Source organism: Toxorhynchites rutilus, chromosome 3 (assembly GCF_029784135.1).
Source record: "Toxorhynchites rutilus septentrionalis strain SRP chromosome 3, ASM2978413v1, whole genome shotgun sequence".
NCBI lineage: Eukaryota > Metazoa > Arthropoda > Insecta > Diptera > Culicidae > Toxorhynchites > Toxorhynchites rutilus.
The window spans coordinates 182492821-182520371 of record NC_073746.1 but is presented as its reverse complement, the minus strand read 5'-3'; the positions used below and the strand labels follow the sequence as shown (position 1 = coordinate 182520371).

The following is a 27551-nucleotide window of genomic DNA, read 5'->3' as shown; positions in this document are numbered from 1 at the left end:
TCAGAATCTTGATTGGAAAAGATTCAGAAAATTGGAAAATTAAAAAAAATCATTCCTTCATCTGATGAAAAAAGGGTATATTTCGAGAATCCTAACAAACAGTCCAGGAGAGTCGTGAACATTGACTACACAGCGAAATGGTTAGGAGCTGCTTAAACATGGCGCGATCAACAACGAATGAAAAACTGCATTATTAAAGTTATCTGCAGTAATTTTGCAGTAATCTGCAAATCTGCAAAGTTTTAAGTAAGCTGAGAGAATCGGGGCTGAATAGACCTTTTTGTAACCGATTCTCTATGGACATTCTCTCTAAGAATAGACGATAGCAAAGCTGTATGATTTTTTCCGACTACGAAACATCTCGTTGTCCTAGTCGCGAAAATAAATGCTCTATAGGTCATTGCAGTGTCTCACATTTATGGGCGATCGTTTTGACAAATCTAGTTAGAAAGAAAGATGGAGTCGAACTAATTGATCCTCACTGCAATAGACAAAACATATTTATTATCATCACTCCTGCAATTATCAATTGCAAATCAGAGATAGCTTGTCTCTATTAGCTCCCAATAGAAATTTCACATACCGTGATTCAATCACGACTGTTATGGAGCGATTCCCTTATAAAATATAAAAAGATAAACGAACGAAAATGTTCCGACGGATTCAATTTTTCGCCTTATTTAACAATTTAATCGTTTTCTCCACTTGTGCACAGTGCCACTCTGGCGGCGGCCAGTTCGATTATCCTCCCGCCGCCACCACCTTCTGTATGGGAGCCGACAGCAACAAATCTTTTGCGCGCATCCACCTCCACCAAAAGTGTGCTTCGTTTCGTTCCATATCCGTTACCTTGTCTCCACAGGAACAGATAAACGAGACTTGGTTCCACACAGTCTTGAGTCCTTCGCTCACCACCCCCCAACAACAAGTATAACCGCCGGGGAGGTGGGATGTGGGTGGTGAGGATGCTCGCGCGGAGGAGGACACCGATTCATATATATCTTCAATCGATTTCCTTGGTTTTAATTTGATTTCGGATCCGGTGCGGAGAATTGTGCGCGGATATGATTTTTTTTTTCTTCGCTTTTGGTTTCCACCGAGGTTACGAAAGACGAGATTTACCATAATCGTTTGTGGTTTTGCGAGCGCGCTAACATCTATAAAACTCTCAGATCTCAATTACGCAATGCTATCAAAATTGTTTCCGATTCAATGAACTCCAAATCCAGAAGGGAGGAAATTGAATGAGAACAGTTGGGGGACGTGGATTAATGGATTTAACTGAATTGAGGATAAATCTTCGTTGCTCTGTGCTATCAATAGTGACGTTTTTGAATGATTGATTTTCAGTTTTTAAATTAATTGCGAGTGAGAACTGTAGATACCGGTATTTTTTCCCTGGGATCTTTAATAAACTGAAACAGTTTTTCCCCACAATTTTTTCCCCTCAAAATTCCTTTCAAATGTGACATCATGTTTCAAGAAATCTTCGAGGCAAGTATTTCATGCGTGATACACTGCTTTTCGGGCGAAACCCGCAGTATGCCAATCTCGTTACACAATAACAAATTAAGGAGCAACAACAACAGCACATCAAAGCCTGTGCTGTATCACATTGGGCGGATTCCAGGCTCTGTCGAAAGACGGCCGGAAACCACCGCAAAAACACATTTATCCTCTTTCCGGTGGCGGCAGAAAAGACAGTGCCGAAGATTTATTAGATTCATTCTTTGTCACAATCGTTATCATTGTTATCATCGAGCTACTTGATGACGGATTGACAGCAACCACAGTGGAAGTTTCACAGGGAGGGAAGAAAACATGTTGTATGGGAAGAATTGGTTTCAATGCTTATGTTGAAGATTTGCGCTCAAATTCCGTTCTGTCGTTTATTTCAATTGTGTGATTTAAATTTGAATTGCTTCTTAAAACAGTTCTCTATATAATTTTTATACAAACATTGTATTTGTTTTTGACGGCAAAAAGGAACGGAAATGCCGGACGGAACGTTTTCTGATTTGACACCCTTAGAGTGATACGTAATCCTACGTCACACAGCAGGTTATGACGTATATGTAGACTTCAACCTAGAATACTAAATAGGGGGTAATATCACTACATATACTACATATCAGATGCCATTTGATGTTCGCTCAAACATGACCGAAGATAGATAATTATTGAGATCTAGCGTCCATTATTGATCCTTGTTTCTCCCCGTTCCTGGGCGTCGTGTCTGATACACATTTGCTTCCCGGCTGAGTAATTGCCGTCCATTTATCGCATGTCAGCACTCCCACTGGTACGGTTCATATTTCGACTGCAACCCATCCTATTTACCTATTCTCTGTGATTGTTTCGCAACGATTCTTTCTCTGGAAATCTCTATTCGGCGTACTTTGGATTCCGCTTGCTGACTATGACGTATGTCAAGAAAATCTATGCAAGTTAACGACGTTAACTATTAGAATCAGAATAAGTTCATCTGGTTAGGTCCGACTCGGAAGCTTGCTCTAATGCTTTGCATCAGAAGAAAACTTGATAAACTTGATGAACCAATATTATCAAGTTTATGAATCAAGGTTGTGCAATAAAAATAATAGATTTTTGATATCTCATGGCGACCGTCATTATTTATTAATATATTTAACCATTATCACAGATTTAACGTTCTCATGCCGCACCAAATGATCCAAACAATATACGATACTACAATTTACATTTGATATTTGATATTTGATATATACAATTCTACCTTCAAGGAATGATAACAGAGGGAGGGGGGTTGCATCCAAGTCATGACCGCATTGTTCCAGTAAAACCGAATATTCTTTTCAAATATTTATCAGGATGGTTTGCGTTGTTTTGTAGAAACAGTTGAAGGTTGTTGATTGATGATTCATTTTTGCCCTCGCGAGAACAATACACAAGCTCGCATTGCCCTGATTATTTATCACAAACGATATCTCGACATTTTTTTTAGAATTTGACACGCACTCAGCCATAGGCGGTTATATATATTCAGCCATTCCATGTCAAACCGATATAGGGGTTCTCAGATTTTCGTGAAAAATGGTATATTTGTTCTTTATCGCAAAATATGAGAACCGGTTTTTTTTTTCATTAGGGTGCCCATTTCCATTTTAGGGTGGTCCAATAATCAATTTTTCCCTAAAATTACTTTTTTTCGAAATACGCAATATTTAGAAGGAAAATTATGCTTGCCAAAAATTTGAATTTTGTTTTCGTAATTATTGATTGTATTTGTTTTTTGTTGTTGCCTTGCCTTGAAAAGGGCGATATTTTTTTTAAATATTTTTTCTTCGAAGCTGAGGATTTTTCACATAACATATATTCAAAAGAGATAAGAGATGTGATTTTTTTTTGTTTTCAAGTTATGAACTTTCAAAGTTAAACGATGGTTGAAAAAAACAAAATTTTCCCCCTTTTTCAAAAAAAAACTTTTGAAAAAATCAAAACTTTTTAACAACTAATCGACATATAACATTGAAGCCAATAATCTAGTCTTTTTTGAAAAAAAAAATACATTTGCGAAAAAATTGGATGTTAATCTAATTTAGTTGCATAGCATCGAAGAACGAAGAATGAAAACAAGTTAAATTTGAGAAATTATAACTCAAAAACGAAAATCGAATCTTCATCATTGACTTCAATTTTATATGTCGATTATCTGAGTAGTTCCGGCAGTTCAAAAGCTATGGATTTTTTAAAAAGTCATTTTTGGAAGAAAAGGCAAGTAATCGGTTGACTTTAAAAATGATAACCTAAAAGCGAAAAAAATCGCATTTTTGATTTTAGGATATGTTATGTAAAAAATCCTAAGCTTTCAAGAAAAAATATTTAAAAATATAACGCCCTCTAGTCCAAAGCCTTGAGAGCAACAAAAAACAAATACAATCAATAATTACGAAAACGAAATCAAATTCTTTTTGCAAGTGCAATATTTTTCTAAAAAAATACAACTAATTGTTTTTAATTTGATATGTTGATCATCTGAATCGGCTCAGTAGTTCAAAAGTAATGAATTTTCGAAAAAGTCATTTTTGGGAAAAAGGCAAAAAAAAGGATTTTTCGGATCACCCTAAAATGAAAATGGGCACTCTAGTGAAAGAATAAAAATATATACGGCTCAAATTTATGCGATAAAGAACAAAAATCCCACTTTTCACGAAAATCTGAGAACCACTATATCGATTTGACATGGATTGGTTGTATTTATATATGTTCCACCAACACTATTGTTAAGCATTCCTCAACCACTTCAATAGGGGAACCGCGGGTAAGACGGACAGTGGGGGTATGATGGACAGGTGGTTGATTTGTATAGTTGCATTATGAATTTCAAATTTCTGTTGATGGGAACCCCTTCTACATGCTATTCTAGATTATTTAAATCATCCTATGACAATGAATACTGATCAAAAGAGAAATAGGGAAACAGAAACCGAAAATCAAACATGATTCCGCGTGTGGATGTAATTTTTGCGGCTTCGACGTTAAGCATTTTGAGTGATTTAATTGCAAAATTGAACTCGCTGACGGTTATATTTCGGTTTGTGAGTTGACAGAAAAGCGATATTAGGTATGTACGGAAAAGTAAATTCATTCGTAAGTGGTAAATTTAAATTATTGAAATAATTGCACTGGTGGGGTTGAAATGGACAGTCACAACCATAACCACATTCAATGCATGATGGAAAGTGAAGGGAAGAATATTGAACTCTATATATGCTTTCTCTTTTTGTTCTATTTCAGTTACTGGACGCACAGACACTGAGAGAGAGCGAATTATTCCTCTCGCGAGCGATAAACTTCTACGCTTCGTATATTATTGACCTGACCCCCACTACCCGCATCGATAAAAATGTTCTACTTTTCGGCTTTTTAAAATTTCAATAAAAACATGGAAAAACACATTTTTATAAAACATTTGGCCAATTATTTCGAAAACCAGTATATTGAACTGTAAAAAACTGCTTTTAAGTTTGGGAAAACATGAGTTTCCAAAGATACAATTGAAGTTTTCCTTAACATATCCGTCTTACCCCCTATAGATTTATTGAGAGCATGAATCAACCATCTTCAGCTGTTTCTGTAGAACTATGTAAACTTTCCACCAAAACTGCTACTAAAGAGTTATTTCGGAGCAGTTCGATGCACGAGGTAGATGCGTTTTAAAATAATATCCAAAAAAGTAAGAAGCAATTTTTTGACGCGGGACTACGTCTAACCGGAGTATATGGGAGTGAAATGAAAACCTGAACACAGAACATGCAGGAAAAAATGAAAGATTCCAAATACTTATAACTCGAACAGTTCTCAATAGATCGGAAAGGTGTTTGCCTCAATTGATAGGAAAAAAATGTACGCGTCTATCACAATTGATAAAATTATATTTTCCATGAGATAAACAATTGAATAACTGTGAAATGTCAAGCATTATCTAAACGCCCTAACTGCAAGTTTTGATTGGCCTGATTTATGGTTTCCCCAACACAAACTTCAATATCAATGTACCTGTGGGAATCCACTTTGCAAATATACATGCAAGTCGGGGGTATTTTTGTTCCCACCGAGCTGTATTTCCATAACAGGACGGTCATCAAATTTACTTGTAACGAAGAACATAATCTATCACAATGCATGTATTGATCTTACATGGCAACTGTTAAAAATTTGTACTTACAAAGCAAATATGTTGAATTGAATTGAATTCGAAAATTGTTTCATTCAATCGATGATTTAACCAATACAATACAAATGCTTACTAAGCCAACGGTAGTCCCACGTCAACCTTGCGGTCATTTCATATATATATATATATATATATATATATATATATATATATATATATATATATATATATATATATAACCCACCTAATTTTTTTTATTTGGTTTTTCTGCGAGGAGAGAAGGTAGAGAATTTAGGATTGTTTTGGGTTTAGGAAGTGAAATCAGTGGAAGCATCTAGTTAGCTCACATTAAATCTGCACTGTATATGAATATGAATGGGAGGCAACGTAATGAACTTATGTATTGTTTTGGGAACACTCATAGAGAAAGAAGAGAGAGGAGTGAGAGAGAACAGAGAAAGAAGAGATAGGAGAGAGAGAATAGAGAAAGAAGAGAGAGGAGAGAGAGAGAATAGAGAAAGAAGAGAGGAGAGAGAGAATAGAGAAAGAAGAGAGAGAGAATAGAGAAATAAGAGAGAGGAGAGAGAGAGAATAGAGAAAGAAGAAAGAGGAGAGAGAGAATAGAGAAAGAAGAGAGAGGAGAGAGAGAGAGTAGAGAAAGAAGAGAGAGGAGAGAGAGAGAATAGAGAAAGAAGAGAGATAATAGAGAAAGAAGAGAGAGAATAGAGAAAGAAGAGAGAGAAAAGAGAAAGAAGAGAGAGAATAGAGAAAGAAGAGAGAGAATAGAGAAAGAAGAGAGAGAATAGAGAAAGAAGAGAGAGAATAGAGAAAGAAGAGAGAGAAAGAAGAGAGAGAATAGAGAAAGAAGAGAGATAATAGAGAAAGAAGAGAGAGAATAGAGAAAGAAGAGAGAGAATAGAGAAAGAAGAGAGAGAATAGAGAAAGAAGAGAGAGAATAGAGAAAGAAGAGAGAGAATAGAGAAAGAAGAGAGAGAATAGAGAAAGAAGAGAGAGAATAGAGAAAGAAGAGAGAGAATAGAGAAAGAAGAGAGAGAATAGAGAAAGAAGAGAGAGAATAGAGAAAGAAGAGAGAGAATAGAGAAAGAATAGAGAGAATAGAGAAAGAAGAGAGAGAATAGAGAAAGAAGAGAGAGAATAGAGAAAGAAGAGAGAGAATAGAGAAAGAAGAGAGAGAATAGAGAAAGAAGAGAGAGAATAGAGAAAGAAGAGAGAGAATAGAGAAAGAAGAGAGAGAATAGAGAAAGAAGAGAGAGAATAGAGAAAGAAGAGAGATAAGAGAGAAAGAAGAGAGATAAGAGAGAAAGAAGAGAGATAAGAGAGAAAGAAGAGAGATAAGAGAGAAAGAAGAGAGATAAGAGAGAAAGAAGAGAGATAAGAGAGATAAGAGAGATAAGAGAGATAAAAGAGATAAGAGAGAGAAGAGAGAGAAGAGAGAGAAGAGAGAGAGAGAAGAGAGAGAAGAGAGAGAGAAGAGAGAGAAGAGAGAGAAGAGAGAGAAGAGAGAGAAGAGAGAGAAGAGAGAGAAGAGAGAGAAGAGAGAGGAGAAAGAAGAGAAAGAAGAGAAAGAAGAGAAAGAAGAGAAAGAAGAGAAAGAGAGAAGAGAGAGAAGAGAGAAGAGAGGAAGAGAGAGAAGAGAGCGAAGAGAGAGAAGAGAGGAAGAGAGAGATAAGCATAAGTACTATAATGTACTCGATAATGAAATTTGTGATTGAGATCGAGAAATTTGTGAGCACATATTGCATACGACGAAACATTATCCATCGAAATATAATCCATCTGGCAGCGGTGGAGATTTGTCCAAAAAAAAAATCTTTCTCAAGGCCGAAACCTTACACACTCTTTAGAGATGCACGGGCCAAAGGTTGTGAAGTCCACTGATCATTCAACAAGAGCCAAAGGTTGTACCGCTCATGACAACTCTACACGAACTGATGATTGCGCCGGCTAGTGACCATTCTATCCTGGATTCCTCGAGTCGAGAAAGACGCACCACGCTAGATATGGGGTACAGACTAGGGAGCGTTGCTGATTAATGGTCAGCTGCATCCCAATAGGAAGTAGCCCGTGTCGGGCACACGTATAGAGCATCGAAGACTGCAACATACCAATTATGAGAACACTTGTAATACTAACCTCGAGCCAACCGCGAGTAATCGGTTACATATTACTAACATAGTTGTAAGACAAAATTTGTCAAAATATTGGACTCCCGGCCCCGTCAGGCTATCGCCACATGTGCCTTAATAAAAAATATATTTTGGGGAAAAAAAAAGGCCGAAACCTTAGGTCAACTTTTCTCAATGAAGATTTTTCGAAGCTTTCGGGGCTCTATAATCATTCGATACGCTTCGATCGCCGATTTCTTCTAATTAAACACGAAAAGTTTCTATTTTCACACCTCATAATACCAAACCTTATTTTTAGCGAGAATCCCCAGTGCACAAATTTGCAATAACCGAAGAAAACGTTATACACTAACTCTTGATCGACTTTGACGTATCTTTTTTTTTTCGTTTTTATATTTCGTTCGCGAGGCTTGTTGACTTGCTTGCATGTTAAACTCGCTCTTCAGCGATAAATTTCTTGAAGGAAATTCGAATCTTTCGGATCAGTTAAACAGCTATCGCAGATCGGAAGTCCGTTACAGCACCTTTCAAATGATCCGTTTTCAGTACTTTTTAACAGATTGCAAACAGATAAGAATATCAACTCATCCCCGTTTTATATAAATAAAAATACATTTCGATTATATCACACTTCTGTCATTTAATAATCTTTGTTCATGTTTCATTCTCAACCATTACAGACGACGAGGAGTATTTGAAGTTCCAAGGAAACGACTCAACAATCGACTATTTCAAACTAGTGTTGCGTGATGCCACTACCAACAGCTTGTTGATTGGTGCACGGTAAGTCAATCTCATATATCGTGAAATAGATAAAAAAAATCGACATTACTTTTTAGCTCATTCTTTGTTCTAATCATGACTTTTCGAACAAGCTCCAAAACCTTCCAAAAACATAGAATGGAAAAAATTAAAGTTTTAATTCCGATAATCCTGCGTGTCTTACAACACTATTCACAGGGCCACGAGGAGGTTACATTCCTCTCATCCGTGGGGGTTGTTGGAATTAATTTCATACACGAGCCAGCCAACCTGTTCGTATTAAGTTGTGTTTTACGCTCTTCATATATAATTTTGCTCCTGCACAAAGAGTTTGTTTGGCAAGAAGCTGCTGATGTAGGACAACGTGTAAAAGTTTGCTCGTCTACAACAGATTCCCTTCTTCTTCCCCGGGAAGGGGGTTGCGTGGAAAAGGTGGGAAAGGCGGTGAAATTTTCTTTCATTGCAGGCGACGTGTTGAGTCCCCCGGGAAATAATGGAAGAAAGCACAAACGAGCGAGAAGAACTTGACTGGCAGCGAAAAAAAGGGAAAAAAGCAAAAAAAAACCAGGAGCTTAAGAGTTTCAACATGATTTTGATATAACGTTTTCAGCGTTATTACTGTAATAATATCGACGTAAACCGTCAGCGGGAACTATTTTTACGCTGGCTCGGAAGTGCATGAACTGCACAGAACCACGCGAGCATTCCGTGTTTTACGGTACAGCTTTTTTTTTTGCAGCTGTTATCGATTTCGATTAAAGTTTTATGACTTCATTTAAGGCAATTTGTAGCGACCGTCATTCTGTCTTGAGTGCGGTGGTAAAAAATACGGGGGCCAGGGAAACAATCAACAGTGACAGACCTGAAGAAAATTGTAGGAATAAAACCGTTGGGCTGCCTCTCGTGGATGAACAGATAATAAATATTAGATTTTCGGTTCGGACCTTGCCTAGCAACCCTCGCAAATCCTATCCTAGCCTCCAGAGAGGGCAAAATTTATGTCCTAGTTTTAATGAGGGATGGTGCGGGTCTCCAAAACTGAAGCTTTCCCGGTAAACCTCAATCTTACTTACGAAGGACGGTGCGGCATGTGAAGCACATAATCGCAAATTATTATCTGGATAACTCCTTTCAATTTTATTGCCGAGAATCACCCTTTTCACCAGTGCCGGAAAAAAACGAATTGCTCTGGGAAAAAGTTAAGATTCTGTGATTGGAAAATCTAAACCGATTAAAGAGTAAAGACGAATTCCCAAACGGACAGTGTATTCTTGATATGAAATACCGTTCATGCACATGTCAGGATTCGTTGTCGATAAATTTTCTCTTAAACGCACGCAGCGTGTGTGCGTTTCACCTACGGCTAATAGTCCAATACGAATAAACACTTTGTTTCAGCATTTACATAAATCCATCATCGGGGAAATTGTGAGCCAGCGCTGATGACTATTTAATCACTTTTCGTCTACTGCAAACCCGTCGCTGTTGTTGCGTGGATAATCCAGGATATGTGCACAGCTCACCATGAATTCGGTGCGCACTGAGCAGCGGAGGCGCACTGGAGAGATTGTAGTTGTTGTAGTCGGTGATTGAATGCATAATAATCGGTGCAGTTGTGCAATGCACAGTCATTAAAATAACTGCCGTTGTGACTTTCATCGCGAGCTTCGCCCTGGATTGGATTTATCCCCGGAATGCATAAATCATGTTTACACTCGTCAGGAATGAATGCGATTTTTTTTCTGCGCGCTCGCCTCCTGGTCTCACGGCCAGTGGAAATATTCGAGACTGGTTCTTGCGTACTGCGTTTGATGATTCATTCCATGCACCCTAGGTCTACTCGAATTAGGTAACAAACTGCTATAATATTCTCAGTACAATAAAGTAAAATTGCGTACAAGGGATCTCACGAAGAAAACGATCAACATCTTGGTTTTTATTCTGATTATAAAGAGAATTCGAGTAAATCTTGTAAGCAGGGTTGCCAACCTCCAATTTTTTTCTGTATATTGCCAGTTTTTTTCGAGCATACTAGCAAAACAGCCAAAGGCCAGAAATCTCCAGTTTTTTCAAAATTTCACAGAGCGTATCTAAGGAAAGACTGCCCAGGTCGATCTATGACGGACTATGACTATGACGATTATTTTTTTAACTTTCTTATCTTATGCTCTAAGCATGGTGAACAATATCACTAGATTATTTCAAAGCGGAAGTCCGGAACTATTTACTTTGCGTTCGAGCATTTCAAGATTATTCAGGACACTTTTGGATAACTTTTTTGAGACAGACAATATGAAAAATGTAACCAATTTGAATAACGCGCAGTCTGATCAGCAAAATTATGTCAGTTATACAACGTTTATGTAGGTGCTGCGACTGAAATGTTGATCAATGCATATTTTTCCGCATGTAAAATTTCAGAAAACGACGTAGCTGTATTCAAGACCGGTTCGATAAGTTTTTACATTGCACTAACAAGTTTGTCCCCCGCACTCCAACGCTCTATCTGCCAATCGTCACCAGGAGATCATGGTATATTATCAGAACGTCGGTGGTATCAACAGCTATCCCATTAGCTATCTCAGCCCAATTCTACGATATCATTGTACTCACGGAGACTTGGTTAGACTCACGTACGCTTTCTCACCAAGTGTTTGGCTACGACTACGAAGTTTTTCGTTGTGATAGGAATACCGATAATAGCCGTAGAGCCAGAGACGGAGGGGTTTTAGTGGCTGTGAACTCCAGATTCAAGGCGAGAGCTGTAGAAAACCAAAAATGGATTTGCTTGGAGCAGGTATGGCGGCAATCACACTTGGCGACCGTACTCTATATCTATGTGCGTTGTATATTCCTCCTGACCGAATACGAGAACGCGAGCTTTTTGAGATCCACTGCCAGTCGGTTTTCTCCGTCTTGGAAGTCGCCAAAACAACAGACGAAGTTAGCATGATGGGCGACTTCAACCGTCCAGGAATCTCGTGGAAGAAGTCTCGCAACGGCTTCCTTCATCCGGATTTGGGTTACTCGTCCTTCCATCCCAACCCTTCTTTCCTGCTGGACAACTACTGCTTAGCCACTCTCTCGCAAATCAATGACATTACCAATCAGAATGGTCATAGCCTGGATCTCTGATTTGTGAGTGCGCAGAACACAGCCCCATTTTTATGCAAGGCTCCTGCTCCTCTAGAGAAACTAACTCCTCATCATCCACCCCTTCTGGTTACCGTTGGCACAAAGACGTTACGGGATTTCGATATTCCAGCCACAGCGATTTTAATGACTTCCGTAATGTCGATCATCGTAGCATCAGCCAGATGCTCTCCAGCTTCAATTGGGGTGACATACTAGACACTAATAATGGAATCCCATCTGCTTTCCTCAAAACGCACATGAATGACTTGTTGCCCCTGCTGCTCCACATATTCAAACTTTCAGTGGCCACCGGTGTCTTTCCAACCTGTTGGAAGCTATCCCATATGTTCCCAGTCCATAAAAAAGTAAGTAGACGGGATGTTAACAATTATCGTGGCATCACCTCGCTTTGTGCTTTGGCAAAACTGTTTGAGCTTGTTATTATGAACCGCTAGATGCTCTCAGCAAGCAGTACATTAGCACCGAACAACAGGGATTCACGACAGGTCGCTCCACTACCACAAATTTGCTGTGCCTCACTTCTTACATTACTGACAGTATGATAAAGCACGCTCAAACGAACGCCATCTACACTGATTTGACAGCAGCCTTCGATAAATTGAACCACCGTATAGCTATCGCTAAACTGGACAGGCTTGGGATTAACGACAACCTTCTGCAATGGTTTCATTCATACCTAACTGGCCGTCGACTAGCCGTCGTTATTGGTGGTTGTCAATCCTCTCTTTTTGATGCTAATTCCAGGATACCACAAGGCAGCCATCTGGGTTCGTTAATCTACCGGTACCAGAAAACTGATCTGCTTCATTCACGTAAGTCTGGTAATCGAAGGACCACGACTATACAAATAATACAAATATGTCTTGTTTGACACGGTAATTGAGTTCTGTATTAGAATACGGTTCAGCAGTTTGGTCTCCTCATTATAACAACGGCGTCGAAAGAATTGAATCTGTTCAACGACGATTCGTGAGATACGCACTTCGTAGTTTGCCGTGGCAGACCCCTTCCGACTACCGAGTTACGAGAGTCGTTGTCAGCTGATCGACTTGGAATCTCTGTCGGTTCGTAGAGACACAGCCAGAGCTTTGCTGATAGCTGATGTTTGCAAGGACGCATCGACTGTCCCGTTCTTTTGGAAAACATCAACATCAACGTTCGACCTCGAGCTCTCCGGAATAATGCGATGCTACGATTGTTCGTACAACGCACGTGTTATAGCATGTTTTGTGGGTTCATCTATCCCGAACGCTTCTTCGTCGGAGATTTAGTTCTTTCTTTAAGGAACAGACTTCCATGTGATTATTGAAGTCTGTTCCTTAAAGGAAGAACTAAACTGATGACTATGTGACGATTTTTTGTAATGCATTATTCGTGTTTAGATTTAAGCTACATCACCTTTACAGCCTGTTGATAAATTGACTAATAATAATAATAATAATAAATGATTTAGGTTTAATGATCTTTTGATTATCAACATGACGAATATAAATCCAACTAATGTCATAAAAAGGAAGCTATGTCAATTCTTCAAAGTCTTCCGAATATTTTCGATCGAAAGTATATTCAGGATATCGATAACGAGTTTAGGGAGTTCCGAAACATGGATTTTACTGACTTCACTGTGAACGAACGCAAGGATGCTTCTTTCTTTTGGGGTAAAAATTTGTCACTAAAAAGGAATGACAATTAGTTTTGCTTATCCTAAATTGATTCTGCCGCATTATACAGCAACTGTTGAACTATTGTTTTCAGAATACAATTTGAACAAAACAAAACTAATAAATACGAGGGTCACTATTTATATTTCGGGAATAGGAACAAAAACAAATAGTTAAGCTGCGAATATATGTTTATTGTTTTTCAAAGTACTCGCCACGATGATCGATACACTTTTGCATGCGCTTAAACCAATTTTCAAAGCATTTATTCCAATCGACACGAGCCTTTTTTTAGCGATTGTCAAATTATGTGGGATCCAACGTGAACATAATTTTCGCACAACTAAGTGTTCATGTAAAATCGCATATATGCTGGTGGAACTAATGCTTAGGGATGCCTGAATCTCACAATAGGTTACATGACGATCTTGCTTAATCATTTCGTGCACAGCATCGATGTTTTCTGGCACTACAGTCGATTTTGGACGACCTTCACGAAACTAGTCGGACAGCGAACTACGACTACGATTGAATTCACTATACCAGCGATACACAGTGGTTTTTGATGGAGCTTCATCGCCAAAAGTCAAATTAAGTTGATTGACGCACTCTTGTTGTGATAATCCACGTCGAAAGTCGTAAAATATCATCGCACGAAAATGTTCACGATTCAGTTCCATTTTTTTGCCGAGACCAAACTTTCAACTAAATATAAAATAAACAAATAGCGTCCGTATGACAAAATGTTCTGAGTACGTATATCGTCAAAAATGTCAAACTTTACGATGGAACCGTCAGATGGACTCACATCACATCAGTGTTGCCAATTCCCGAAATATAAATAGTGACCCTTGTAGAACAGGAACAAAAACTATGCGAGGAATTCTAGCATAGCATGTAGACATGCATAAAGAACAGTCAGGATTAGTAAGAATGACACAGAATGTAAAACAAAACAATAATGTTAAAATGTATGAACACATACAGATTGAGGAAATTTAGAAATGCTACGGTACTTATGTATTATGTAACGCCAACGGAGCGCAATTTTTTATGGTTTTTTTTTGTTCTAAAATTTATTCTGAGGGTATCGTAATAGGGTGGCGAAGTCCCCATCTTACGAGGATAAGGAACCGAGACGGCCCCAACACGTCGAGGTGACACAATCCCAGTCGGCCGCCGACCCGCTGTCAGAAGCGGCTCGGCGCGGATTTTTTATAGAGGTGAGGAACTCCTTATCTGGGAAGGGTTAACCCAGACGTCGAGTGGGGCTCTCACCCGCTGAAACCAAGCCCTATACTGTCTCATTCCTCCTGGGACCACATCTAGGCGACTACTTCAGGGGGCGGCTGTACTCATGCACTTCACGATTCTTAAACGCAGACTAGCGTTGAGCCATCCCTTTTCTCTATATTCATTATTCACCATTCGTTGGTCTCCACTGCGCTTATGTCCATTTCACAGCCATCCATTTACCCGTCGAGAAGTGAACCGATTAGGAATTGTCCTCCATTAGGAATTGTGTTCTCCTCGAACAGCCAAGCGTTGTCAGATCACTGGTCGGTCCTCCACTTCCGCTGTAGCTCGGACATGATGCGTACGATTGCACTGTTCACAGCGTTCCAGGTGCCCTCGTCACAACACATTTCTTCCACAATATTCCCAGCATGAAGGACAGACAGCCCCTCGCGCCTTGCGGTGAATCTGGGACATACGAATACGTCGTGCTCCGGTGATTCCTCCACATCCCCGCACTCCGGACAGAGTGGCGACCTTGCGTGTCCGAACCGATGAAGATATTTCCTGAAGCAGCCATGTCCAGACAGGAACTGCGTCAGGTGAAAATTCATCTCTCCGTGGTTTCTGTTCAGCCAGGTCGATAGTACCGGTATGAGCCCATACGTCCACCTGCCGCTCTCCGCCGTATCCCATTCCTGTTGCCACTTCAATAGGGATTTTGTTCTCGCTGTTTTTCGGAAGCCGCTGGTTCCCTTAGGTCTATAACACTCGCTGTCTTCAGGGTAATGCAAATCGGGATCACGCCGGCGATAACGCATACTACACCCAAAGAAATCGTCCTGTACGCACTAACAACTCGCATCGCCATGAGCCGAAACGTCCGGTCCAGTTTTCTGCGATTCCGATGGGTTTCGAGAGCCGCAGACCAGGCCGACGCTCCGTACCGCAGTATTGACGAGGATACAGTAGCTAGAAGACGCCTTTTGCTACTGCAGGGTCCAGCGTTATTCGGCATTATCCTCGCTATCGCATTAACGGATTTTCCTGCTTTCTCGCAGGCGTAGAGTCTGAATTTTAGATTGATTAATTTTTCGTTCCGATTATTAGTAGTCGTTAGTAATTAGTAATCGTTCGAACGATTACCGGACATCACTACTCCTGCTGCGTCTATTCTCTGCGTCATTCCCAGCGATATTTCAGGCAGCACCAGAAGCTTCACTGAAGGTTACCTTCGGTATATTCTTTTAAGGTGAAGGTGGGAGGAAGCCGTTGTAGTAGTATAGGTAAATCCACGTGAAAAATGGGGTAATAGTGTTTGTGAGAAACGTTTGTTTTGATCTTCATACGTCACTGACACGAATCTTAGAATACATTTGAAAAAAAAAACAAAACAATTCAATACTGAAGTAAAATGTATGAACTTTGTGTTCCGATGAACAATCTATATAAATGAAAATGTAAGGCAGAATCTGTTGGTAAGCGGAAAACCCGAAGAAGGGATGGTCCGATTTTAGCCTCCTGTATTTTGTTGTATTCGTCTCTTCCCGTAGATCAATATAGTGGAAAGAAAAATCGGAAAATTTTCGGAAAATCCTGAAGGAAGGTCGGAAAATTCGGAAAATTGAATTCACACATGTTCGAAAATTACATCATAATAAGCGTTGTTAGTCCATTCGATGTTTGCGCTATTGAAATTGTTCTTTGTTCGTAAATGGAAATGAATTTTCAGGCGAAATAACACATTTCCATATCTTATATCTGTTGTTAGTATATATATAAATAAAAATGTAAGGCAAAATCTGTTGGTAAGCGTAGAACCCGAAGAAGGGATGGTCCGATTTTAGCCTTTTTTATTTTGTTTTATTCGTCTTCTCACGTAGATTAATATAGTGGAGAGAAAAATCGGAAAATTTTCGGACAACTCTGAAGGAAGGTCGGAAAATTCGGAAAATTGAATTCCCACATGTTCGAAAATTACATCTTAATAAGCGTTGTTAGTCCATTCGTCGTTTGCGCTATCGAAACTGATCTTTGTTCGTAAGTGGAAATGGAAGGCCAAATGTGTTAGTGTGCCCTAAACCCGAGGAAGGAATGGTCCGATTTGAGCTGTCTTTATTTTGTAATATTCTCTATATCAAACATGTATTCCATGCAACGGAGAAACATGTTATTTCCAATTGCTTGAAGAATCTTGAACGAGAATTTTGTCTGAAAATAATTTTATATTATAAAGACGAATTTTTGTAGAAGTACTAGACAATTTATAGTAAAAGGAAATTGTAAAGGATCAAAGGGTAATCAATCAATGAAGAGTTCAGTGATTGGACTCACTAACGTTCACTTAGTAAGAAAACGTGGATGTTTGAAAGTATTCAAATCGAAAAATCTATTTTGGGCGGGACGAAATTCGTTGAGTCAGCTAGTTGTAAATATAAATATATACAGAAGGTGTAAAATTCTGATCATACGCGAGCGTGACATGAACAACTTTATAACACATGCAAATTGGGGCGCTTTTGGTATTAACAAGTTCTTCCGCACAGTAACTCGATGTTGATAATTCCCTAATATTTTCCTTCGTTGATCGTATTTTTTCCACATGTTCACGTTGGAGAGCTTTAAACCTTTTCTTCGTTGGTCGAAGCATTTTGATTGAATGTAATTTTTTCCGTTTACTATTTTTGGCAGCAGAAACAGTGTTCCGAATTCTGCAATACAATTTTCTTAATCAATGTTGAAGTTGCTAAAACTTGCATTATAGACCCATTAAACGTAAAAATAATAATTGTATTGATATCAACACAATTTTATTGTATTGATTTTCATGACATGAAACGCTATGACTCAGGAATAACATTTTATTGAGTAAGTTTTATAGCTGTTTCGATGATGTTGTCTGGCATCATTGTCGAAAAAATAACGATGCTTTCACCAATCCAAACAAAACCTTCGCGGAAAATTGAAAGATGAAAATTTAAGGTGAAGTCGGAAGGAAGCCATTGTGGAAGTATAGGTAAAACCACGTGTAAAATGAGCTAATAGTGTTTGTGAGAGAAGAGCAATATGTTTCGTTTGTTTTGATCTTCATACGTAAATGAATCAATTTACTTATCAGACTGTGTGGCACTTCACTGACACGAATCTTAAGGCGCGTCCACATTATGCCGATCGGCCTGTACCAGGTGGTATATTCGGTTCGTTATGTAATGTGGACGCCACATCGGGTGCACGAAGCCGAAGCCCCATCGGATGTACGAAGCCGTCACGAACATACGAAGCACAATGTCGTCAACGCTAATTTACTTCGTTTTGTTTTGGTTCGACTTTCTCGAACCGGACCCACTTGTTTCGGGTTGGGTTCGGTTTGATTCGAGTCGGTTTTCGACACGTCGACAAGCCCGGGCGGTACGTCCACATTTAGTCGGCTTTACCGGGCGGCCAAGGCCGCCCGGCGTAATGTGGACACGTCTTTAGAATACATTAGAAAAAAAATAACAATTCAATACTGAAGTAAAATGTATGAACGATGTGTTCCGATGTACAATTGCAAATATAAATATATATACAAGGTGTATTTGCATATCAAGTAAAATTCTGATCATACGTGAGCGTGACATGAGCAAATTTATAACGAATGCAAATTAGGGCTCTTTTGGTATTAACAATTTATTTATTTTTTTATATCTGACTTTATATTATGACTTAGGAATAATTGACATTTTATTGAGTGGTTTTTATATTTGTTACGATGATGTTGTCTGGCATCAGTGTCGAAAAAATAATTATGCTTTCACCAATACAAACATAACCATTGCGAGAAATTGAAAAATGAAAATTTAACTTTCAGAGCACTAGTTCGAGTTTTCCTACGTTTTCCACCATACATTGCGACGGCAGATTAGATTTTGGTTGATATTATTTGATGGGAAGTGTGCGAAAACGATCATTTTCTTCACACTGTTTCGCAAAATTATTGATTTTCGGGCGAGGGGTAAGGGAGGGAGATGAAAAAAAATGAGCGCCATTGTGGCAGCCATTTGTGGCTTCCTTCCACCTTCACCTCAAGCTACCGGGAATGCTTCTTCAATTTTGTCAACTGTTGAGAAATTATCACTTTTCATGAGAGTTTTCATTGAGAATTGGCTGTTTTCACACAACTAGATATCAATTCTTTGTCCCAACACGAGCGCTGCATTACGCTGCAAAACATTTTCTAGGGAAAAGTCCCCACCACCGATAGTGACTTCAAAATAGAATCACAGACTTTACTTTCCGAACAGACAATTTATCGATTTCGCTCGTAATGTTTCTCGTTAAAATTTAATTTCTTGTCAAGCTCAGAGCATTTTCCTCTTATCAACTGATAGAACTGCGAATCCTGAGAGGGCTTCAGAGAGATAAACCTGTATACAACGTATTTCAAAACCAATATCACTGATGAAGCCTGTTGTTGTGGTTAATGCACACTGTTGTAATCTAATAATTTATTCAGCTGAATTATTGATCCAACAATCTCATGGGAATCTAACACATTTCGAGCCGCCTCAAATTGCTTTTGGAATATTAATGCTGCTTCATTTCGTCGCTGCGAGGATTGTGCGCATCAAACTTCTCCGAAAATCATTTCTTGGTGGGCAATGTTTTTTTCGGAATTACTTAAAATTCTGGAACGCGTTCTTCATCACAAATTAATAGTTTCCGGTGCACTGCTCTTAGCAAAACTAACAAAATTATCCGTTATTATCCTTAAAACCTGTTCGGCGGCCAGGCTGATCCCGAAACTCACCGTGGCGCGCAAAGTATTCCCTGATGATGGATGGTCAAATTTTACGCTCCGAAGCGTTACTCAAATTACTTCGGCAATTTGTTATACCGGAAACTTTCGCTCTAGTGTGAGAGCGGATCATCGATAACTACTACAATCGGGAGGAAAAGTTTAATTTGGGTGCTTATTGCGAACCAGTTCAAAGTTTCAGCCCGCAGCCGGTGTTTGCTCTTCATAAAATATCGATTATTTTTTTGGTTCGTTCCTGCATAGAGGTATTCGAATTCGTTTCGCGTGGTGGTAACTTTTCCGGAAAAACCGACGAATTAGAATGGAGCAATCCAAGCGGAAAATGACATCCCAATTCCCAGCCATACAATCGTTTCCGACGGTTCTGCTCCTGCCAGCTTAGATGGCGGGGGCAAGGCTCCTTTTGCTGCGAACCATCGCTCAACGTCATTTCTAATCTGTGCGCTTGGCGATAAGAGAGAGAGAGAGAGAGAGAGAGAGAGAGAGAGAGAGAGAGAGAGTGGAGAGAGGTGTGTGCCTCTGATTGTTCCCCTATATATCACTCATCGTCAAGGGACGGATGTGAACGGCTTCCGAGATTCCACTTGGAAGCCTCGTTTTCCCGTTTTGCAGATTTCGTTGGCAATTCGCGCCATGAAAGCAGCAGCCACGACTAGCAGCAGAGAGAGAATAGCATCGACAGGAAATGATTGATGGTATTTCGCGAAAATTAAATCATACATTTTCCATCTTCATTATCTCTGCGGCGGCGGCAGCGATGCATTTGGGAGGTGCTGGGTTCGTGATGCGTTGGAATCGATTGATTGTACCGGAATGCTATAGGTGTTTAGATTCTTATTCAATATCGAATTATAATACAAACGATCCAATATTTAGTACTGTAGCATTCATTAGAATAACATTATTTGCTTACATACTTTACTCCGCCTCTGGGGCCTGTTTGATGCCAATTATCGCCGTTTGTTGTTGCCTGTTTCGATTTCTTTTTACCGAATTGTTACTGGCAAATGAAGCCATAGATTATCGTTTGTGATACATTATGATTTTTTTCCTGTGAGTAATGTTTCTTTTTATCATTTTTATTACCATGGCGGTGCGATAAATAGCTTGAATTAGTTTATTGCCCATACAAAAACGGAGGAATACCATTGGAACTTTTGGCCTACGAAACTGGCTCGACGAGTACAGGAACTTGATGGATGGGTGACTCGTTGTGAAGGACATTGTTTCTTCTCTTCTCAAATAGGCCACAGTGCTCTAAGAAAAGTTGTACGGAGAATGATGGAAATATCTTGCACGGAAATGATGAGTGAAATGTGATGAGTAATGGAGTTTATCACAGTTAATACACTGCATGTTTGAACTTTGTCCGTCTATCAAAACTATCCAGATGAGGGTTCAACCAGCTTTTCAACATGTGGTCGAACGTTGTTATGTCGGAAAATAACTTTCTGTCCGTTTCTTTTACAATGCTTGACTCAAAAATTGTAGTCGATGAAATCGCTATTCTTCAAATACTGTGCGCCAGCTCATCAGATATGTGTAGCATATGCGGACGCTGGTGCATTTCAATGTTGAACAGAAACACGAGAGACTCCCGAATTAAACAAAAGAAGCGACTAAATACAATTTGAATACATCAATACCAGTGCGAAAGCAATCGCAGCTTTCCACCGTGCATATAATTCTATTCATGGTAGATAAGACAACAGACAACAATTGTTCCTAATTCTGAACTCACGTATAACGCTTTTGCTCGATACAAAGAAAGATAGGACACAGTGCACATCTTCGTTTGAAGATCCAAAACATTTCATCGCAAGCCCCATTCCAGCCCCATTCTTCTGCCAGCCAGTATGAATGAAAATGGCTGCCCGGCTGCAAAGCGATCAGTCATTCTCTAACCGTGAAGTAATCAACACCATCAACCTTAAAGAAAAAGAACACAACAAGAAGCAGATTAATAAAATTGGAAGGGTCTGAGCCTAAGGGTACGGACGGAAGTTTTACGTAGGACTGTGATTGTTCGTAACTATTGATTGTTTAATGTTATTATTTTCATTGTTCAGAAAAGTGTTATTCTAACTCTTTTGAAATCCCAAATCGTGACCTCGACTGGCCGCTGGCAGCACCATCTCAGATATGAGTGAAATGTTGTGTGTGGAAAAACACATGGGTATTTTAGACAAATTTGCGTACTTGAAAAATTTTTTTTCTTCACAAAAACTTATAACTTATAAACTATGACACCTACAAAATGTTGGTGAAGTGATGAAAAAATGTAGGAAATTGTTTCAATTTACATAAAAAATATTGAAAAAAATTTTAAAAGAAATTTCGCTGAAAAAAAAATTAAAAATCAAAATTAATTTTTTTATTCCATTTGATTATTTTAGGCTCATTAGCATTTTAGCTGTAACAGAGCCTAATTTTAATCGTGTACATGTCACTTGGTTATCATTTCTATAATTAGCACATTACACAGTTGCCATTTTTCGGCGTATTCCTTCTATACCATTGCATATGGTACATTTACACAGTAGCTATTTAGGCGTAAGAGTATTCTTTCTGTTCTTCCATTATCCAGTTAGACCGGACAGCGGAGACAGTTGATTGATCATTGTTGAGTTATTTATAGAACAGCAGCCCGATGTGTCTTGCAGAGCAGTTGTATGGATGAATCGATCTTATTTCGACCGTGGATCGATCTCCATCGCTCGTGATTGTTGCGTGGACGTAGTAATTCTATAACAACGCAAAGATGGTCAATGAGGGCCCTGAGTTTTGAACTCATGATCGATCGCTTACTAAGCGAACGCGCAACCAATGTGGCTACGGAGACTCAACAAAAAATCATTTTTCTCAAAAACGTATTTTTTTAATTCTCAGAAAAAAAAAATATATGAATAGCCTTTACAATTTCCTCCCATGCATTGATACCAATCAATATGGGTATCAAATGAAAGGGCTTGACTAGGAGAAAACAGTACTTTTTGAAAAATGCAAATCTAAGATGACGGCCACTACAAAATGACGGAATACATATTTTCTCAGAACCCCATCAATATGAGCATCAAATGAAAGGGCTTCATTAGTAGGACACGGTTATTTATGAAAACCTCAAATCCAAGATGGCCATCACCACAAGATGGCCATCACCACAAGATGGTGCCATATATTTTTTTCACAACCCCATCAATAGGGGTATCAAATGAAAGGGCTTGACTAGCAGAACACAGTTATTTATGAAAAATGTAAATCCAAAATTTAACAAACTTTTTAAATGGTTTCATTCAGCTTGATCTGTTTGTTTGAATGTTTGTAGGGTTGTCCCACATTAATAGAAAATTGAACCCGTTCCTGTTGAAGGATTGATCTGAAATTTGGAACATACATTTAATTCTACTGTCATTAAAAAACTGCGTATTCCATGACCTTGAAAAATTCAATTTGGCCGCCGATAAAAATGGTTGAATGGCTTGATTCGGAGAATACACTACACCATGGACAACATAAATTCGAAAAGGTCGCCGCCACAAAATGGTCGACCATGTAGTTTTTGCAATCCCCTCAATATTGGTATCAAATGAAATGATTTGACTAATAGAATACAGTATGTCATCAAAATATTCCGATAAAAGTTGGGTAAGAAATAAAAATTTAAAAAAATATATTTTTTGAATGGTTTTAATGTAGAGAAGTATACCAATGATACAGATAATTTACTACAAACTAGAAAATAAAAATAAGTAAAAAAAAAACTTTTTACGTTAAACGGTTTAATGTTGTAAAAGCTAGAAAGTAATTAGATAAGTGGCATTTGGTTGTTATCACAACCATTCCTTCATTAATCTAGGGCAATGATGAGATCAAAATAAAATCGTGGGGTATATGATGAAACAACTAACTGTGGATAATGGAAATCCAACGTTTATTTCTTACCTAATTTTCTTCGGAATATTTTGATGATGCACTGTATTCTATTAGTCAAACCATTTCATTTGATTCCGATATTGAGGAGTTTGCAAAAAATACATAGTCGACCATTTAGTGACGGCACCTTTTTGAATTTACGTTGTTTATCATGTTTCGTGTTCTCCAAGTCAAATCATTCAGTCATTTTTTTGCAACGGCCAAATTGAATTTTCAAGATCATGGAATACGCAGTTTTATAATGACAGTAGAATTAAAGGTGTCTACCAAATTTCAGATCAATAAGTCAACAGGAACGGGGTCAATTTTCTATTAATGTGGGACAACCCTACACACATCCAAACATACATACAAACAGGTCAAGCTGAATAAAACCATTTAAAAGGTAATTAGTTGTTTGGGGACTGCAGCCATCTTGGATTTTTGATTTTTCATGATCTGCTATATTTTATTAGTCGAAAACATTCTATTGATACCCGTTTTTTTATTATTAAATTCGTTTATTTTTACAGGCTCAGTTACATAAGTTTAAAGGAGCCGAATTCTTAAATATATTTTTAAAACTATATGTATATATATACAAACAATTTTCTTAAATCTATGGTAAGTAATGTGGGAAACCGATTACTCGCGGTGGACTCGAGTTTAGAATGGTGACATAATTTTTCAGGAAAAGGATGGAGTATAAGGAAATTGTTACAATTGTTACAATGTTACACACACACTCAATTCTTAAATCTATTCGTATATCTATTGTGAATTTACATTTCAACTTATTTTCCTGATTATAGCAAGGGTATCAATTACTTGTAAAGGAAGAAAAGCAGGGTATAAGGATATAAAGATAATCACACACGAACATCGATAGCTTTAAGGAAAACATATATTTGGGACATGTAATCAAGGTCTAACCGAGCCAACACATCTCTCACCGGCACATTGGGCTGCCTTCCTCTATCCCGAAGGGAGTTTTCTAAATTCGATCTGGCAACAAGATACACCTCACACGACCAAACAACGTGTTCGATGTCGTGGTGACCTCGGCCACAAATGCAGAGATTGCTACCGGCCAGATTGAAATGAAAGAGTAACGCGTCTAACGAACAGTGATTGGACATGAGTCGGGAGAAGGTGCGAATAAAGTTCCGACTCAAGTCCAGACTTTTTAACCATGGTTTGAGGCTAACCTTAGGGATAATCGAGTGAAACCACGAGCCCAATTCATCTTCCTTCCACTTACGTTGCCAGTTTGCGATGGTATTTTTACAGACTAAAGAATAAAATTCATTGAAGGCGATTTGACGCTGATAAATATCGCCTTCAATTGCACCAACCTTTGCTAATGAGTCAGCCCTCTCATTACCCGGAATGGAGCAATGTGAAGGGACCCAGATAAAGGTAATGACATAACAGCGTCTGGATAAAGCACTCAAAATTTCTCGTATTCTCTCAAGGAAGTTCGGCGATTGCTTTTCCGGCCTCACTGAACGGATAGCTTCGACAGAGCTAAGACTATCCGTTACAATGTAATAGTGTTCAACAGGTGGTGAGGCGACGCTGTCCAGCGCCCAGTGTATTGCTGCCAATTCAGCAATATACACTGAGCAAGGATTCTGAAAACTTTGAGATGTGCTAAAAAGTTCGTTGAACACTCCAAATCCTGTGGACTCGTTTATAGTGGACCAATCAGTAAAGTACATATTATCACAATTGATACGCCCATACTTTGCATTGAAGATCGTGGGAAACGATCCCCGATAGAAGATAATCTGGAATATCATGGATTTTCTCCTTCATGAACAGATCAAAATGCACAGAGGAATTGATGTAGTCAGGAAAACGAACACGGTTGGGAATATACGAAGAAGGATCAACCTGCATGGAGATGAATTCATGATGTGAACTCATGAATTCGGAGTAAAAATTTAGCTCGATCAGCTGCTCAAAATTTCCGATCACCAATGGGTTCATAATCTTACACCGGATGAGGAACCGAAGAGATAATAAATTGAAGCGATCTTTTAGTGGGAGTTCGCCTGTCAAAACCTCGAGACTCAAATTGATAGCCATATTGATGAGGTTTTGAAAAAAAATATATGGCACCATTTTGTGACGGCGGCCATTTTGGATTTAAATTTTTCATAAATAACTGTGTTCTACTAGTCAAGCCCTTTCATTTGATACCCACATTGAAGTGGTTCTGAGAAAATATGCAATCCGCCATTTTGTAGCGGTCGCCATCTTTGATTTACATTTTCCATAAATAATTGTGTTCTACTGGTCGAGCCCTTTCATTCGATACCCATATTGATGGGGGTTTGGGAAAACCCATGATGATGGGATTTTGAGAAAATATGTCCATAATCCGCCATTTTGTAGCGGCCGCCATCTTGAATTTTCAAGATCACAAAATACGCAGTTTTATAATGATACCAGAGGTAATGATGTGTTCTAAATTTCAGATCAATCGGTCAACATGAAGGGGGTTAAATTTCTATTAATGTGGTACAACGCTACAGACAAAGTTACAAAGTCACAAACACACAAACGGGTCAACCTAAATAAAACCGTTTAGTAAATAAGTGCAAATCATAATTATATTACGTCTACCGAGAGAAAATTCGTTTTTCTTATGACTCGATTATCCGGAGGATTCGATTATCCGGAGTGAAAAAAAAACAATACTCCGGATAATCGAGTCCGACCTGTACTAGTTTGGGTTTTTTAAAGTGTTCTTTTCAGTAATCCGAATGATATTTCCACAAGGATTTTATTTTTTCTCACATAGCTCTATCGTACTGCTGACTCCTATGAGTAAACCTTCTAAATCCAATGTAAAGATAATCTCATAGTTTTAAGATACGAGAAAAAAATCATTCAAATGAGTATTTAAATTTAAAATTTAAATGAGTATTAAAGCAGTACTGGGTCTCTAAATTGAAAATAGGTCCAAAGTCCAAAAAAATTATTTTTTCGTGCAATCCTCTCGAAAATTAAAAAAAAAATGGAAATGGAAATGGAAAAATTTAAAATGTGGAAAAAAACAACACATACGAACGCATTTAAATTTTTTTTTTGTACCGCGAAAAACACTCTAAAAATTGTGAAAAAAAATCACATATACCTAAAATAAACGTAGGAAGAAATTTGAACACAAACTTGAGTGAATCTCAAAATAAAAAAAAAATTAATTTAGAATTGAAATAAAAATTAATTTATTTTTTTTTTTAGTTTTTTTAGTATTTAGGATACACAAAGCTATTGAGAATGGCGTGCAAAAAACGAAAAGGTGCATTTTTCACCATAGATCCTATGGTGTACCATATACATACATACATAATCAGTTGAGAGCCGTGGTGGCTCGTGCTGTCTCAATTATTCGTCTCCATTCTACTCGGTCCTGGGTCACTCGTCGCCAATTCCGTAAGCGTTCCGTTGCTCGCAAGTCGGCTTCGATCTGGTCGATCCACCTGGCACGTTGAGCCCCTCTATTTCTGGTGCCGGCGAGGTCATTGAAGAGAACGGATTTCACTGCACTGTCGTCCGGCATCCTCGCGACATGTTAGGCCCACCGTAACCTCCCGACTTTTGCAAGGTGTACAATGGGAATCTCTCCAAGTAGTGCCTGTAGCTCGTCGTCTGCGCCACTCTCCGTTCCCCGTTTGTACTCCACCAAAAATAGTCCGCAGCACTTTCCGCTCAAAGACGGCCAGAGCGCGTATGTCCTCCGTGAGCAGCGTCACAGTCTCGAGTCCATAAAGGACCACTGGTCTTATTAAGGTTTTGTACACCGTTAGCTTTGTGCGACGCCGTATTCTCCTTGACCGAAGCGTCTTGCGGAGCGCAAAGTTACACGATTTCCAGCTTTAATGCGTCGTTGGATCTCTTTCGTGGTATTGTTGTCGGCGGTGATCAGAGATCCCTAGTACATGAATTCATCAACCACTTCCAGTTCATCGTCGTCCACTGTCACTGTCCGTGGGAGGCTCACCGTTTTCTCCTTCGAGCCTCTTCCCACCATGTACTTGGTTTTTGACGCATTAATTAGTAGTCTCACCCTCCTGGCCTTCGCTTTCAGTCTGGCGTAGTTTACCTCAGCCGTCGCAAAGTTTCTTGTTATTGAGTCAATATCATCTGCGAAGTCCAGGAGTTGGGTACTTTTGTTGAAAATCGTGCCCCTCGTTTTTCGACATCATTATCGT

General features: G+C 38.8%; 1 protein-coding gene across 5 annotated transcripts in view; it reads left to right on the top strand.

The window, feature by feature from the left end:
- Positions 1-27551, top strand: part of LOC129775270 (semaphorin-1A) — a 481842-nt gene that overhangs the window by 277105 nt on the left and 177186 nt on the right. For all 5 annotated transcript variants that reach the window (XR_008742907.1, XR_008742908.1, XR_008742906.1 and 2 more), the window contains exon 3: positions 8484-8586. Coding sequence is in view for 1 of the 5 variants with exons in the window: in XM_055779783.1 (XP_055635758.1) it covers positions 8484-8586 (103 nt within the window). In the remaining 4 variants the exon portion in view is untranslated. The remainder of the gene's footprint in view (positions 1-8483; positions 8587-27551) is intronic.